General features: G+C 41.9%; 1 protein-coding gene across 2 annotated transcripts; it reads right to left on the bottom strand.

Annotated features, from left to right (window-relative positions):
* Positions 1-426: 426 nt before the first annotated feature.
* Positions 427-14,980, bottom strand: LOC308316808 (bifunctional methylenetetrahydrofolate dehydrogenase/cyclohydrolase 2, mitochondrial-like). Of its 2 annotated transcripts, XM_080765582.1 has the most exons (8): positions 14,833-14,980; positions 13,097-13,281; positions 12,578-12,700; positions 12,053-12,205; positions 10,176-10,283; positions 6,618-6,710; positions 2,439-2,564; positions 427-933 (listed from the first exon to the last, which is right to left on the bottom strand). In XM_080765582.1, exons 1-8 carry the CDS (start codon positions 14,976-14,978, stop codon positions 818-820), a joined length of 1,050 nt encoding a protein of 349 aa, XP_080621708.1. In that variant the 5' UTR covers positions 14,979-14,980; the 3' UTR covers positions 427-817. The 2 variants fall into 2 exon arrangements, with proteins under 2 accessions (XP_080621708.1, XP_080621709.1); XM_080765583.1 differs by lacking the exon at positions 12,578-12,700.
* Between the last annotated feature and the right edge of the window lie 2,490 nt (positions 14,981-17,470).

Genomic DNA, 17,470 nt, shown 5'->3' with positions numbered 1-17,470 from the left:
GAGGGGATAAAATGAGGGGCCTAGTATGGTCTATACTCCCCCCTCTGGGGGTCTTCAATTAACAAAGTATAGGGTTTAAGATGTGATTCATGTGCTCAATTTATACTCCATCGCATGATGGCATCACATCCCAAAAGTACAGCTCCAATGGTCAATGTGTCGTGACATCTTGAAGATGTCGGCAAGCAACACTGTCAAGTGATATATCATGAATTAGATTGTGGGCTTTGTCATATTAAATCGTATAGGGCTAATGTGGTTAAGAAAATATCCCCCCTGTTAATTTCCTTAAAAGAATTGAAGCCATGCCTCTGCTCAGAACTACCACTGTTTGCAGCCGACAGCTGTGTGTATTTCAAGCTTTAGATATTGGACTGACACAAGTTAAAGTATAAGTATATTCATCGGAATAAAGAGAAACCAATATACATGCCACAAAACCTTTTATTTAATGATTACTCTTTCCAGTAAATCTTGATACTCAAAAATGATCATAACCAGCTTCAGTAGAAAAGATATGAATCTCAAATCTCAAAAAAGTTAACTCTGAAAATAAATATTACAATATTTAGTATAGTGTGTGTGTGTGTGTGTGTGTGTGAGAGAGAGAAAGTCTACTGTTTTCTGTTTTGATTGGTGGTATTGTTGAGGTTTTCTGAGTTTAGTCCTACAGTAGCATACTTGTTGTGGTTGATGTCATATTTCCTTAAGGCAAGATCTGTAAATTTTCCATAGGTGAGCAGTAGTGGATATACCTGTTCTGTGCGCATGCGCGCCTGCCTGCGTGTGTATGTGTGTGTGTGTGCGTGTGTCTGTGTTAATGCATCAGCGCATTCCTGGCAGCAGTCACAGTGTTCTTCATCAACATGGCGACCGTCATCGGCCCCACTCCTCCTGGGACTGGAGTAATGAAACCTGCCTTCTCCTTCACACCTGCGAGGAGCCAAAGATGGGTATTATTAAGTTAGTCTTTTACTGCAGTTGATTGGAAAAGTGTTTTGGGTACAAGGAATTTGTGTACTCATGCTAAGAGTTGATGTTTGCATGGAGGCTAAAGGTGAAATGGTGGCAGGAAACCAAATGTTGCAAAACCAATTTGCAAACTCTGTTGGCATTCCAAATCTAAAGAAACTCATTTTTGCTTTTTGGCACTACAGCAAGAGTTGTTTTGCTGTCCTCTATGCATGCAGAATTGCATTAATACACAGTAAAGTCCTCAGTGTTCATTTATCCATTTATAGGCTGCTACCTGTAAGTGAGTCAAATGCTCCGTTAACTAGACTGGGTGCCCAGTGTGGCCTGGGTCATTGCGTTGATAGTCTCGGGGACTGCAGGCGTTTTGTTAAAAAAAACCTGGGTGATGTCAATAATCGATGAGGCATCATGACACTATCACTCACGGTAGTGTTAAGGTAGTTCTGCTGAGTGTCAAGAGCACAGGGCAGAATCACAGTTATACTGTAGCTGCTCCAAGGACAAGGTAAACCATAACAAGAGAGGCTATAACACTTACACAACAACGGCCACTGGGCCACAGTGGAGACATCCAAGGCCTCCAGAGCCTAATCAAATAGCGCATGTATTATAAGTATCTTAAGTGATGGTAAATAATATAAAGGTTAGAAATAAGCAGTCATGTCAATTCTTCCTCAGTTTAACACGCACCAGGAAATGTGCCATAGGAGCGCTAACCAATAAGTGCAGAGGGGCATCGCCCCAAATTTGTGTTCTACAGGGGAGGGGTGAGTGGAGGCAAGTACCTAGGTTTGTGAACCAATAGGGAGCCGGCGTCCGTTTCCAGTGCTAGTTTGATCCGCCCCTCTATGCCAAGAAAAGCTTGAGTAATTTCAGGTTATTGCGTTGGTAACATAGATACTCTTCACAATGTGACTACAAGTACTTGGTGTAAGTACTTGGTCTATGACGTCATGACATTGAATGTGGACTTTACTGCATTTCATAGAATTGTATTTAGTGAAAATGGTGATATAACCACTTTCCACCTGGCTTCCTTATTTTGGGTGTCATTGTAGGAATTTATTCATATTTTTGTCATGAGACAGCGGAAATGAAAATTCTGCTGGCTTATGGTGTGGCTTATGGGAACAGAATAGAAATATCTCAGATTCTTCTTTTTGGCTCAAAATAAGCTTGATTTGCGACTCATTTCTGATTCCTGGTTACAAAATGTATGTTTTGGGTAACAATTGTGGCACCCGTTACATTCACTTTCTGACTCTCGGCTTCTGAGTGAAACGGCTTTCAAACTTAAGGTCTCGCTGTATTAAATGCTGGTGGCCCTGGAGTACACAATTCAGACACCAGATGGGGGTGTTAGCGGTACATGAGTTAATATGAGATTACACACAAAAAACATAAAAAACTAAGTGGGAATAGCATTGGACACTAAAGTACAGTATGTGGTTAAAGTTACTTACCTTCAAAGTCCACATCACCAATGAGTCGGAGCTTTCCTGTCCTTGAGTCCTTAATACGGTTGATTCCAACGTCAATGACTGCTGCCCCCTCTTTCACCATGTCTGCTGTGATCAGCCCAGGAATTCCTAATAGCACAAAGGACTACACGTTAACAACACATTACTGTACACAGCACACTGTACATGTGGAAATATTCCTTCCCTGTGCTGAACTACAGTCAACGAGCCTGACACACTTTGTGTTTCAGCAACATCACATTTACATTTGTACAATCTCAGAGTTAAACTAGATAAAGTGCCCCTCAGGGCACAGGTCTCCACCAGCACAGGTCAGGTTGTGGCCTCCTGGTGGCGCTATAATAGGCCAATGTGAAAAGGGTGCCATTTCTTCTTACGGCCTAAAAACTCCACCTGTTGGTGGCACTATAACAGGCCAATGTGAAAAGGGTGGGATATAGTCCTCAGCCTAGTAGGAAATTCAGTGAAAGATTTCAGTAAATTGCACGCTGCGTTCATAATTTGTTTTTCGCCTCCTGGTGGCGCTATAACAGGCCCTTCTGGAAAATTTGGGGCAGAGGTTCATCGTTGGCATCCAGGGAGTGTGTGCAAAATTTGGCAGGTGTACACAGAAGGACGGACGGACACACACACACACACACACACACACACACACACACACACACACACGGACGGAGTGCAAAACATACTCTCTCCCAATGCCTTCGGCCTGGTGGAGACAATTATTGTGCACACTCGATTTCTCCACTGATTCACATTCACAATTCCAAAACTTGAAAAAGTCTGAAAACTTGCAATTGAACGCAACAATGTAAACAACACCACCTTTCACCTCCTCTTAACTGCATTTTAATGAGTGGAACTGGAATGTATGCAATTTCACAACAGAGTATAATTACAATAAATACCTCTGTAAAAACTAAAATTATGAATTGATTTATTGTGTGGGCATTGGGTGGCTCGGTTTTGGTATCTTTCGGAGCATGTAATGTATATGTGGAAAATTTACTGAAATTGTCATGTACATACATTATTGTTACGTCCCCAACAAAGAGGTCCAGGACAGGTGTTATTTTGTGCAAAAGTGCATTATTGGCTATTTCCCCTAATATAAGCCCTCAATGGGGGTGGGGTTTTTGTGCTAATTCGCTTATTTCCATCGAAATAAGTAGTAAAGTGTGCCACTCGGGATACTATTTACATTATGAATAGGGATGGAGCCCGAAAATCGGGTCCATTACAAACCCGGTTCTGCATTTATCGAGACCTGAGTATCAATAAGCGTTTGGCTTGTCGAGGTATAGCCGCAGCGGCTGATGTCATGGGCCGCTCGCTATAAAGGGGGCTTGGACGCGACGGGTGGTTGTGTGGTTCGTCATCGTTTGCCGTGGTGGAAGTATGGTGGAACGGGTGAAAAGTTTGGTAACATATAAAAATCACACCCGTGTGAACTGAGTGGTGCAATAAGACGTATTCAATGTGCAACTTCTCAGTCTATCGTGGGCCGAAAAGGCAGAGCTAAAAGCTCACAACGCGGTGCAACCAGACGCGTTGTGAGCTTGTAGATTGGCTATTTTTGGTGCGCGACACCGCCGTACACATTGTATACATTTCACCTTTAAAGTGACGGTACACAATGAACAGTTCCCTCTGTCTGTTAGAAAGGTACTGTATAAGGCCTATAGCAGAATGTAGTGCAAAGGGATGTCTTGGTTGGTTAAAATAAAGAGAAGATTATTAAAATATAATAAGCATATATATATATACTGTATATATAATATGCATGTGTGTGTGTGTGTGTGTGTGTGTGTGTGTGTGTGTGTGTGTGTGTGTGTGTGTGTGTCTTTGTAAGTGTGTATACACCTTAGAACTGTTTGGCATACAAACTCTCACAACTGGCCAATAAAAATAAGGTTATGTTCTTTCCACAAAATAATAGTGCAGGGCTCGATAAGGACCCGGCTCAATAAGCCTGCTCGATAAGGTGATCGTTATCAATAAAACCTTAACGAGCTCCATCCCTAATTATGAAGAGAGGATATATACAAAAAATATTGTTTTTTGAGCGATGGAAATTAGCGAATGAGCATAACACCCCATAGCCCCATTCAATTCAATACAATTAAATGTAATTCATTGAGGGCTTATGGTAGAGGAAATAGCCAATAATGGCTTGGTGGGGACGTAACAACTACAAATAAAGGTAATAAAGCCTTCTAGCATGGAATTATCTTTTAAAGGTATATTCAGTGATTTCACTTAATTCAAATATCACTTATTTTTTTTGTTTTGTTGTGATAATCTACTATAGTGTGCTGACCATATAAGGAGTTTCTCCCTGTCCCCAGTTAACCCCTGGGGTCAAAAAACCTTAGATTTCGTTTTTGGCTAGGTGGCCCAGCCTTCATCCAATCAGGATAGAGAGGGGTCTTCCGCCAATCATGATCGAGCAGGGGCGGGCCTTGGTGTGTGCATGCTGTTGGCCTGTCACGTGTACCCCCCACTGTAGAGCGTGTGCATGTGCACATCTTGTTACCGGGGCGGACCGGGTTTTTTTTCTCCAAATCACCCAAATCACTGAATGCTCCTTTAAACAAATTAATATTAAGATTTAATTGATTTGAATCAAAACACTGCACAGTATATAGCATGCAGACAATGGAAGTCAATGACACGCTAACACAAACTACACCCTAAGTTTAATTGTCTGCTAACCGCTAGTGTCAATTAAACCAAATTTAACCAATCACCAGTCATGGCTTTAAGAGATCCCTTTAAGAGATCCCTTAAGCCTTAACCATTGCCCGTTAGTGCTATATTGCTTCATAGCCGCTGCCCTGAAGTCTCTGCTGCGCAAGACTTCTGCTGATTATAGGAAAATTACAAAGAGATAGGAGAATAAGGAGAGATGAGGCAACCTACTCTGTGCCTGCAGACATCTCCATTGAGGCGTGCGCGGTGTGCCGTGCACTGCTCTACCGAACTAATTTGGCACGGCTTACGGGTGCTTTTAAACTCCACGACAAAATTGGAGCTCCATATTCCTTGTGAGCAAGAGGGCCTGAGTTCTGACTCCCTCTTGTCTGCATATTGCTCCCTTGGTTTCCTGTATTTCTACACTGATTCATCTTAAAGGTAGAGTAAGTGATTTCACTCAAAAAACCTTAGGTTTCGTTTTTGGCTGTGGGACCTAAGCCTTCCAATCAGGATAGAGAGTCAAAAACGAAACCTAAGGTTTTTTGACCCCCAGGGGTTAACTGGGGACAGGGAGGAACTCCTTATATGGTCAGCACACTCTATAGTAGAGAGGATTATCACAACAAAACAAAAAAATAAGTGATATTTGAATTAAGTGAAATCACTTACTCTACCTTTAAATAAAACACACACACATTTTGTAAACTGGCTTGATTTTCATATGATCCGACCTATACGGACATATCATTTGCTTTAAGGTGCTATAAATTACATTTTAAGGTTAGTGGTCACCGTGGTCAAATGGTGGCTTTTTTATTTTGGAACAAAATCTTTCAAAAGTAAAGAACAGGCATATACTCCATATTTGTAAATTGTATGGAGTATGATGTATAGTACAGTAAGCATCTGGATTGAAAAGGTGGACAAACTCCCCAGAAGGGGAAATCAGGAGCGTCGTCTGCTACAAAGAGAAATGTTCCACATTTATAATTTGAACACTACGGCCCCATACAGTCTAAACAAAGTGTTCGATATCAAACCATTCCTGTCAATATTTTTGGTCTTTTTAACTACGTTATTACATAGAACAGTGTATGTTACTACTACTCTGGCTACTGGCTACTCTGGCTACTCTCTGTATAGCTCAGGGAGCTGTTTCTACACTTGGATCGGGTTATGATATGGGTTCTTGATGTATGTGTGTATGATTTCTTCCCCTGGTGGCCACACAGGGATAATCCCTTCAATCCCAAATAGGGACTGTGTCCACATGGTGCTTATCATTGATTTGTTTCTGCCCACTTATACCATACCTGTGCTATATGCGCTGCTAGCTATCCAATATACTTTGGGGAGCTTTCAAAACAGTGTTTTTGTTCGAGCACCCGTTGAATTAGCCTGGGATGTGCGTGCACCTCCTGACCACTTTAGTACAGTAAGCATGACAGTGAATCAATTGATTACCTGCAGCTGCAATAACGATATCAGCCAGGCTTGTTAGCTCCTTCAGTCTCTCTCTAGGGGTACACCTGTGGGCGATGGTCACTGTGGCGTCACCTGAGGGGCAATGGAATTTAAAATGAAGGAAAGGAATAAAGAGTATGAATCAACAATGCAATGTCATGCTCAAAGCTAGTGTCAAGCTGTGTCTCATTTGCAAGGAATATCCCTGACTAGGTACCAGATTATTATCTGGAACTTTGTGTCTATTTGTACGTCTCTAAATGTTTTGATGAATTGAACAAGGTGGACCCTCTTGTAAACAAGTGTAATGCTTTATTGGGTCGTCCACTCACAGTTAACAGTCTTTTGTATTGAGTTGTGCTTGAAATGTACTGTAATTCTGAAAAACTGTCAATACATATATCAAACTCCCATTGGAAAAGCATGGTGGTGGCCCAAAAAAACAAAAAAGCGACCAAACATTGCTTGATTGGTGTTTGGTGAGGCCTCAGAGAACTTTAATGATTCAGAGGATATTTGAATGGAGGGGGTGGGGTGGGGTATGAAGGGAGACAAAGACAGTGGGAAGGGCTCTAGCATAAGAGGAATGGAGGGCAAGTCACAGCACATCAGACCTCCATGTGTGCCAAGGGAGGGATACTGTATGTGGGGAGATAGAAATATGCGAGACCCTTCAGCTCGACTTCCGAGTTCAACAGGTGAAACGACCCGAAGGGGCCCATGTAGACTTAGTGTTGTAAATGGCTATTTTAGTGTCTCTCTTTTGGAGAATCCTGGAGGCAACCCGTGTTAAAGATCATCAGAGATGTTGCTAGGTTACATTCTGAGGGAACAGAGTGGCATGTATAACCACATTCTGACAAGGGTTAGCTCATGCTCGTCATGTTTCAGTTCTCCTGGGTTTATCGTACCAGACAAAATACTAGAACATGTGTCGTCATGGAAAATGTCTTTTCTTTTAAATATCTCTTTCCAGGAAAATATTTCTTTATCATTCCATACTTTTGTAGAAAGCAAGAAAGCTTCTGGATGTTCTCCAATATATGCATAATAGATACAGTGGAACGCTAAAGCCAATGTCATATACAGTAGGCGAACATGTATAAATGACCCTGACTGAGAGTTGAGACCATTACTTTATATGCATGACACACTAGTCTTACAAGATGATACAATAATGCTTTTTCATGTGCGAAAACTGAATGAAAATGTACAACAGATCTTGATGCAAGCTTCCGAGAAGACAACAAAAACAATCTTGTAACGTAATTTTCTCCAAATTAGGCTCAACACTGACACCTTCACTGAGCTGGCTTGCTCACCTCCCTATAACCATGAGCTTGAGCACACTTGCCTTGGAATTTCTCAGCAGTGCACCTCGGTCAATTATTGCCAAAGTCTGTCTTCATATTAATATCTCTGGGATGGGTGATAATAGTCCCTGCATGTACTCCTACAGGCTGGGACGACACCTGTCAGCAGGGAGTGTTGGGCGGGACGAGTAGGACAAAGGCCCTACGTCCTCCCGGTGGGGGCTCCTCACTGGCATGTGAGTCAGTAAGATACAACAGCAGTGATAGCACAGAAATGTGCGCGGAGAATAATTAATTGGCATAACGACTAAATTGGGAGAAACAGGGGGTAAAAAAATAATTGGCTACTCTAAAATTGTATAAATAAATAAAAGAAGAAGAAAGGAGTACTAGGAGTAGTAGAAGTATATTTACAGACAAACTGTGGGTGGTGGCAAGCTAGTAGACAGGTGCTCTTTTCTGTGAAGGAGGGTATACTAGTGTGATTCATAGTCTAGCAGTGAGTCACAGAGGATATTCAGATTCTAAGGAATTGAGATATGGGGAAAGCTGGAAATGTTTGAAAATGGTTCCCATCAGAACCCTATTACGTGGTCATGACATTTATCAAGGCCTGATAACCAGTGGTTCGGTGGCTGACAACCAGTGCAGTTATACAATGCAAAATAGTTTCTATATAATTAATGTAGTACACGTTCTAGTAGTGCTCGAGTCTACATCTTTCTACGTCACAGGACATCAGTCGTCAACGATAAAACTCTTCTACAGCAATTTTGTTTGCAATTTTGCACTTATTTAGACACGGTTATTGAGATCTACGTGTTGCTTTGATCAAGATTGTTCCGGTTCATGCCCAGTGCTCTTGCCCCATATTAACGTTAAATTCCATCCTGCATTTCCCCAAAACCACTCCCGCCTTCTTCCTGCAGCCATATGTGGGATTGCCAGCCCACATTGCCAAACAATCATTTCCTGCACGGCCCCATAATGACGTGTAGCAGCAGCTATTGTTTGATAACGAGTCGGAGGGTAATTGTGCTCTCCCCTTTCATCAGTCTCACCGTGATGAACACGATGAACTTTTAATTTATGGTCATCAGATTTGTGCCAGGGAAAGTCGAGATGGCGCAACAGCTTTTGATTACACAGCAACCCAAATGCACTGGTATTGCTCATGTGAGGCAATACCAGTGTTTTATTATGTCCCCAACAATATGCAATACCCACACCGAGACAAGCAGGTCCCTGTGTCTCTAAGTGGGTCTTGAATATTGTCTGGATCATAATGAAACACAGGTGACAGTGGCTTAGGGGAGTGGCCGGTAGATAGAGTGGCTGGACCGCGAGGTTCCCAGTTCGATCCCGGTATCCTTGAGCAAGACACTGAATCCCGGCGAATTGCTCCTGATGTGCAGGTTGGTGCCTTGCATGTTTGAATGGAATGCAATCTATGTAATATAGCAAGCAAGAATGCACACACACACACACACACACACACACACACACACACACACACACACACACACACACACACACACACACACACACACACACACACACACACACACACACACACACACACACACACACACACACACACACACACACACACACACACACACACACACACACTTTATTTGAATCCACAAATTACAATAACGGAGTTGACAGTTCATGTTCACTTATGATGTAATTTTTTATATGGAAAGCACTTTGGGTCAACTTCTGTTGTTTTTAAATGTGCTATATAAATAAAGGTGACTTGACTTCACTTAAGGATACACATGGCATCTCCTCCTCCACACAGACAAACTGCCTATAACAGCCGAAACAGAACAGTATTTGGCAAGTTGTTTGGCTTTGCTTTTTGTCATGCCAGCTATTCTTAGGCCACTCATGGTCAGTTTATGCACATGGCCCAGGCTTCCGAATATCAGTATGGCAAATCTACAGCGACACCCCAGGTTTGTTATACTTTCACGTAATGGTTGATACTTAGAATGTTTATATTGGAATGCCTGGTCCATGTACAAATCAAAGACACAGCCTACCTCCAGAATCAGGACCTCCTTGTGACTGGTGTCAACAAAGGCAACATCAGGTGTATTTGGGATGTTAGCAAAGACATCGTATGCACAGCTAAACCAATCTGGTAACACACACACACACACACACACACACACACACACACACACACACACACACACACACACACACACACACACACACACACACACACACATACCTCCAGGACGTTCATGGTTCTGGTCAGTATGCAGCAACATGGCGATAGGCATCCCCACATTTTTGGAACGCCCAGCCACCAGCACATTCTTTCCCACTGTCTCTATACCTGCACAGATAAAAATGCACACCGATTGGTTGATTGGTTGCAATAGAGGTTCAATGTTGTACTTTATTGTCATCTTGAGTATACATACTGTAAGAGTAAAACGTATTTTGGTTTGGCAGCACATGATCACTGAGACCCATCATGTGAAGCCCATCAAAGGACAAAGTTTATAGATTTTCATCATAAGATGAAGTATAAATAGGGAATATGCGGCAATGAGCACTATAAATAAACGTATCTCCGGATGTCTGAGTGAAGTGAACAGTAAAGGAGACAAATGAGACACACACACCGCCAGTAGTAATATTTAATCTATGTGCCTGATCAAAGACAAACTATGTTTTGGTAGTCTGTCATACTAAATCGTGCACCGCACTCTGGCACCACAATGTCGTAGCAGTCGCGCCCATCCCAGTTAACACATCTTTTGTCAGCAAGGACAAAAGTGATTGATGGAAGAGTGGGAGGATAGGTATGCATATGTTTGGTGTGGCTGAATCGAAACCGGGATCATTTAATTATCCCGGTTTCATCATTTAACTTAGGTGGATAGACTGGGTACTTTTTGAAAAGTCTGTGCAACCTGATTGTTCTATTATATTTTTATAGCTTTACCATATATTTCATGGATATAATACGGTGTCACATAATCTTTCCATTCTCAGACCATTCTAAGGTCCTGATGGGGGGAAATATCAATCATTTTCATTTTCATCGTTTTCTTTCTCTTTTTTGTCTTTGTATTTTTTCTTAAATCTTTTGTTTTCTATAAAAGAAGAATGTATTTCATATCACAATGTTTGTGTAACAATTTATAATCTGTTCTCAATAAAAAACCAATTAAATAATAGTGCCCTAAACACACAACCTGTTGAAAACCCCTGCCCTAAACACATTCAGGCCAAGCATTATTATAGTATCATGCGTCAAACAATCTAGCCAAACAATGTTTGGTTTGAAATTCTGCCAATATGGCACATATATATATTTAAATAAATGAATAATATGGGAGGGAAATATTGAGAAGAAATCCTATAAATAATATCTGTGCTGCTGTGTCTCGTTTCAGCAGACATGAGACATCAGAATGAGAAATGTCGAAAAAAAGAAAAGAAAAGTTTAGTCGAAGTCATCTTGCTCAGCTCTAGTTTAAATAGTTAAAATTAAATTGATTTAGTCTGTGCTTCACTCCCTTGCCAATGATGACTCTGTAAAAGAAAATGATCATGTGGCGCCATCTAAAGGCAATAGAAAGCTAGGAGCACATATAGATAAGCTATCTCTGTTTACAACTGACATAATTTGTCATACATCCTGGGTGATTGTGTTCAGAACTGGGAGCTGATGGTGATGATAGCAATCCATCTCCCAGGGGTCTAGGTATGTTCTTGGCTGATAACTCTACAATAAACGTCTCTCACCTATTTACTGTACTTACCTCACATTTCATCCACATTAAATATATAAATAGAATTATGTTTAAAAGAAAATAATCTTTTCTAGTCAGATATACTTCAGATTGCACTCCCTCTGGGGGAGCGTTAATTTAACTAAGGGCAAAACCTGACCTGTAAAGTTATATATCCGTAACTCACTCTCTTTACTGCTGATTCGGCCTTACAAAAACTACTAGTCTACTAGTGATGCACGGGCCGGCACGTTGCCCGCAGGTCCCGCGGGTTGTCCCGCGGGGCGGGCGGACGGGTCAAGGTTTTCAGCGCAATTATCGCGCGGCGGGTCACTGCCTTGTCGTGTTCAAAAGGGTTTACCTGCTCTTTTAATGATCTCCCAGACAGCAGCGGGTGTGGCAGGCACCATTGACCTCTGGTCCAGACACAGCTTGCCGATATTTACAATGTGGAATCCATCCACATCCTTCTCTGGTGCGATGGCATTACACACAGCCCGCTCATTGATGTGCTCTACACAAGGTGGAAGATGCACAAACGTTCAATGATTATGTTCTGTTTTAATTCCCATTTCTTCTATACTAAGTAATCATTCAAGCGTTTAAGCGTGACCAGGGTCCACCAGGGGATTGAATTGTGCACACACCAGTCTTAATAGGGATGCCAGCTCAAGTCTTAAAAAGTCAAAAGAGTGGCTGATAGCCAAAGTGCCAATTATTTATTAGGACGCAGAGTGAGAAACCAACGTTTCGGCAGATGCAACTGCTGAAATGTTGGTTTCTCACTTCTAAAAAAAATAATGTTCAATTCAAAAGACAAAAGAGTAGCCGTCTTTTGAAATTATTTTTCTTTTTTTAGAATGGGCAGTAGAATTATTTTATTTACCAGGGAGTGGCAGCTGTACTAGCAGACCGCTGACCTTCCAGTCACGGTTCATTTGGTCAATCAACTCTAGAAGTTCCTCTTGGGACACCGAGCTGGGATAAACCACTGTATCACTGGAGATACCTAGACGCACATAGCGGAAAACAAAACAATGGTAAATGGTGCCTTTCTCAAAAGCGCTTTACAATGGGCATAACATTCACCCATTCACACACAGTTGCACGCAAGCACACACACTCACACACACACACACACCGGGAGCAATTAGGGGTTCAGTGTCTTGCTCAAGGACACTTCGACACTAACTCTGGGGGAGCCCGGGTTCGAACTGGCAACCTTGCGGTTGCCATCCAGCCACTCTACCCCTGAGCCACCGTCGCCCCACACAGCAGAGGAAGTCACCATGCAAGGCACCAACCAATCTGTAAGGTAGAGTATGTTCATAATATAACTGTGGTAACTTGTGTACACCACTGTACCTCTAAATGTGTGGAGGTGTGGTGAATGATGATGTCTGACCTAGTATGCTGGCTGCCTTGGTCTTGTTCCTAACATAGGTGCGACTGGCCGGATCGTCCCCCACCAACACCACTCTGAGGTGGGGTCTCATGTTGCCCTGGGCCATCAGCTCCTCCACATCATCCTGTATCTCTCTGTGTAGCTGACGAGCCAGCTCTGTTCCAGAAATCACCACAGCCGCATGTCTGGTCCATAGTATACCACCATGGAAGACAGAAATCCATGCACACCATCACACAATGAATAATGTTGTGAAATTGCTAAATGAAATAGAGAATAATCTAAATAAAATATAATACCGTATATGAGATTTTCTATTTTTTTGTTGTTTACTTTATTTGGACCAAGATTTTCTCCCCCCCCCCCCCCCCTTGTCCAATGATGCACTCACTCCAAGTGCTCCCATTCTTGATAAGAACAAGACTTATGGAACATCCCAGTTATAGATCATAGGTTGTAGGTCAAAACATTACCATGTGTTGTTCTTGCTTACTGTAAATCGCTCTGGATTAAGAATGTCTGCTAAATGCCTGAATTGTAAATTATAGTCCAAAGAAAAATGGTGAAGGAAATTACATTCCGGTATTCTCACTAACACTGATACAAATCCTTCAGAAGAAAACATTTCAAGGGAGAGGAGAGTATGAGATTTTTCTAATAAAAAATCATATTAGAGGCCTACAAAATCCATATGTGCTTAACAGCTACTGGCTTTGGTGTTTTGTTTTTATTGAATACTTTATAGTCAAACATGTAAACACCTGGTAGCCTATGCGTTCAGGCTAAACTAAAGAGAGGATAACACAAGGGTTTACTTTCCATTGTGGTACACAAAAGTCCTGGGGACTGGGGTTTCCATTGTGGTATGTCCACAATGGAAAACCCAGTCCCCACTGCTCCCCAGGACTTTTTTGTGTTATCCTCACAGCAATCTGAGAATCCCATCGTCAAATATTCGGGAAAACAGCGCCTCCTCTGTTGTTCCTCGAAATGTAGTTAGTTGACGCAAGGCAACAGTCTGTCTTGAGAGACTATCCTATCCTGACAGTGGTACGTCCTATGTTATGTAATACAATAATTCATCAGAATAACACAATAATTCTATGTCATCAACAAATACAAAACATTGTATGTACAAAGGACACTCCTTTGGGTTGTGTGTGTGTGTGTGTGTGTGTGTGTGTGTGTGTGTGTGTGTTGGTGGGGGGGGGGGGGTACAGTAAAGTACATTTCTGGCCTGGGTCCCTGGAAACAGCTGACTGACGTGCCAGGACAAACATGAAACAGGTGCTCATGAGTTGACAGATGACGGTTGAAGCATGATGATGACCCTCTCACCCTACTGTCCCACGGATAACCTTGACAATCTATCTCACTCCTATCTCACCCCCCCCCCCCCCCCCCCCCCCTCCTGTTTGCAAGTATTGCAACGCTCACCGCAGCCAACATTACTCCAAATGCGTGCAATGTTCTTCACGCAAGGCAACACAGGACTTATGTAATACGAACACTACTGTCAATTTGTTGACAGTAGGCAACCTAGGCTATATTCAGTTTTTATCAGGGCGAAAATCTAACCTCGTGGCATTCTGCTAAATCTGCACCTGCACTGCTGTCACTCACATCATCTCTCACACGTGACGACAGACATTCCATGCACCGGCAAAAGCACAGGACATCCATCCGTCTACGAGAGGACTGTTTACTTTACAGTATTATTATTATTCATTGTTTACCTTATCACTGATTGGCACAGATGTCTTCTCTGATTCTCGCATTTTCTGTGCGTCCGCAATTTCGCACGGCAGCAGTGATGGTGTAACGCTATTAATCCGCTACAGATTCTGAAGGAGGAGCGTGGCGGTGGAACACAAGCCGCCATGTTTGCGTGTCAGAGCTATTGTTGTGCACGTGTGTGTGTTTGTGTGTGTGTGCGTGTACGTGTCGTGCATGCGTGTGCACGCGCGCGCGTAATAGAGGCAGGGCAGAGAGGAGTACTGTGAGGATTACATTCTGCGCTGTGTAGTAGTAGTATAGCGGCAGTGGGTTTGTTTTGTTTGTTGTGTAGTATCTTCCATACCAGTGGTGCAATCAGAGAGTATCATCATAGCCGCACTCAAAGTCAAAGGGCACCTATAGGCTACTGACTGCTGCAATTCAAAACTGGCCTCTGTGACCCCTGTCAAATCTGAGTCCCACCCACCCCCTCTTCCTATATGATTTCCCCCCCTTTTTATCCTGTTTTTGAATACAGCGTTTTGTTTTCTAAATCTAAATTCAGTTGTCATCTTACATGATCATGGTGAAAAGATGAGTTTAAAAAAACATTGTATCATGGCTAAGAGATAATAACATAAATTGACAAATTAATTCATGAATCAGTATATTCATTTTTTATTTGATGATGTATGACGACAAGAGTTCCCCTCACTGTGATTTTCTTTGTATAGAAGTGTATATTTTTACGTCTCTAAATGTTCTGATGAATTGAAAATGGTGGACCCTGTTGTAAACAAGTGTAATGCTTTACCAGTGTGTCGTCCAGAGTAACAGTTTTTGTATTGAGTTGTGCTTTTCATTTGATGTACGCATTCTGCATACCGTTATACTGTACTTCAATCAATCAATGCTCTATAGGTTGGTGGTTCTCAAACGTTTTCATGTCAATGACCCCCACATTGATATTTGGCTGCAGACCTCCATCTGCCAGGGACCCCCAGAAAATATTTATGTTAGAAAAGTCTAAATTATTCAAAACATTTCCAAACATTTTTGAGATTTTTCAAAACCGCACTGTGAGCTTCAGATATACAAGCCAATAAACAATACAGTATATAGCCTATCTGAAATTTTTGAAATAGCCAAAGTATAAAATATGGATAAAGTGGTTAAACCGATTGTGATATACTGTATTGACAAATTTTGCTGGTGACCCCCTGGAACCTCCCCAAGGACCCCCGGCCCGGGGGTCCCCACACCCCACTTTGACAACCAATGCTTATATGCTGCAAAAGGATGCAGCATATCGTCTCTGTCGGGTGGAAACCTATTATGTCCAAAACTGTTACTTTTCAGGATTCAAATTCCAACATAGCAAAAGCAGCAGATGTAGCCTTCAAGCTATAAACGCATTTCGATCTTATCTGCTACCTTTGATGCTTTTGTGAGACACACAACTTTAAAATATGGTGATAAGAGGTTTCTGCCCGACAGCAACGATATGCTGGTGTCCATGCCAAACATCCTCAGCCTGCAGTGGAAGAAGAGAAGAGCCATGTGAAGAAAGACCATATGGTGAGACCAGCCCAGTTCTCACTAAACTCTGGGGAACTTAAAGTTGCTCACTCTTTCCATAACAAACTCATTGATGTGAACGGGAGCCTGTCCTTCATTTTTGCATTATTATGTTGAGATGGAGGTTTTTCTCATACCATGACTCACTTTGTCTCATTGTTGTCTGAAACCCTAGGCTGATTTTTATACACAGTTACACCCTGAACGCCCAGGGTTATTTAATCCATTAAATCAGAGCACCCTTCTATTGGGTCTCTGCCCACCTGGCCATAAGATTCAGAGTAGCGAACAAAGATTAATGGATTTATGTTTACTACAAGCCAAAAGGGCTATAGCCTTATCGTGGAAAAAGATAGGCAAACCTAGTATTGCTCAGTGGTTTAGGGAGTTGTCATTGTGTCTTCCTCTGGAAAGAATCACGTATGCTTTAAAGAATAAACAGAAGATATTTGATAGGATATGGGGAAAGTTTATTCAGTATATTACGGTTAATGACTTGTCTTATTTAATGGGGGAAATTGTTTGATCTTGTTCTCTGCAGCTGTTTGTTTTTGGTCTTGTTGGTTGTTTGACTCTGTTATTGTTGCCATTCGAGTGCCATTATTATTATTATTATTATGTACGTACTGTATGTTGTTGTTTTGTTTTGTTTGTTTTTCATTTTGGGTAATTGTATTGTCTGTATTGTGTATTGTTTTGTTTGTTGTATTGTCTGTTTGTACAAAAAAAAATGCAATAAATATATTGTTAAAAAAAAAAAAAAAAAAAATCAGAGCACCCAGCGATTTATAGCAGCGGAGCACATTTAGCGACGGACCAGGCGCTATCCCGGATGTAGCTGAAGTAGCTAGATGTAACCAAAACACTCCAGAGGCAGGTATGACCATAATGATTAAAGTCTAACGTGACTACCGACGGGACCGCGATGGGCCGTCTAACACTATAATCTTTGCTTAGAATTGGACGGAATTATTTAGATCAAGAGCTGTTCACGTTTTAAGATTTTCGGTCTCATCGGCTAAAATGGGGGGGGGGGGACATTTTCAATGACGTCCCACCGGAAAATAACATAGAATGTTA

Source organism: Protomyctophum bolini (genome assembly GCF_963924005.1).
Source record: "Protomyctophum bolini genome assembly, chromosome: 6".
In the NCBI taxonomy this organism is placed as follows: domain Eukaryota; kingdom Metazoa; phylum Chordata; class Actinopteri; order Myctophiformes; family Myctophidae; genus Protomyctophum; species Protomyctophum bolini.
This window is presented reverse-complemented; position numbering and strand designations above follow the sequence as displayed.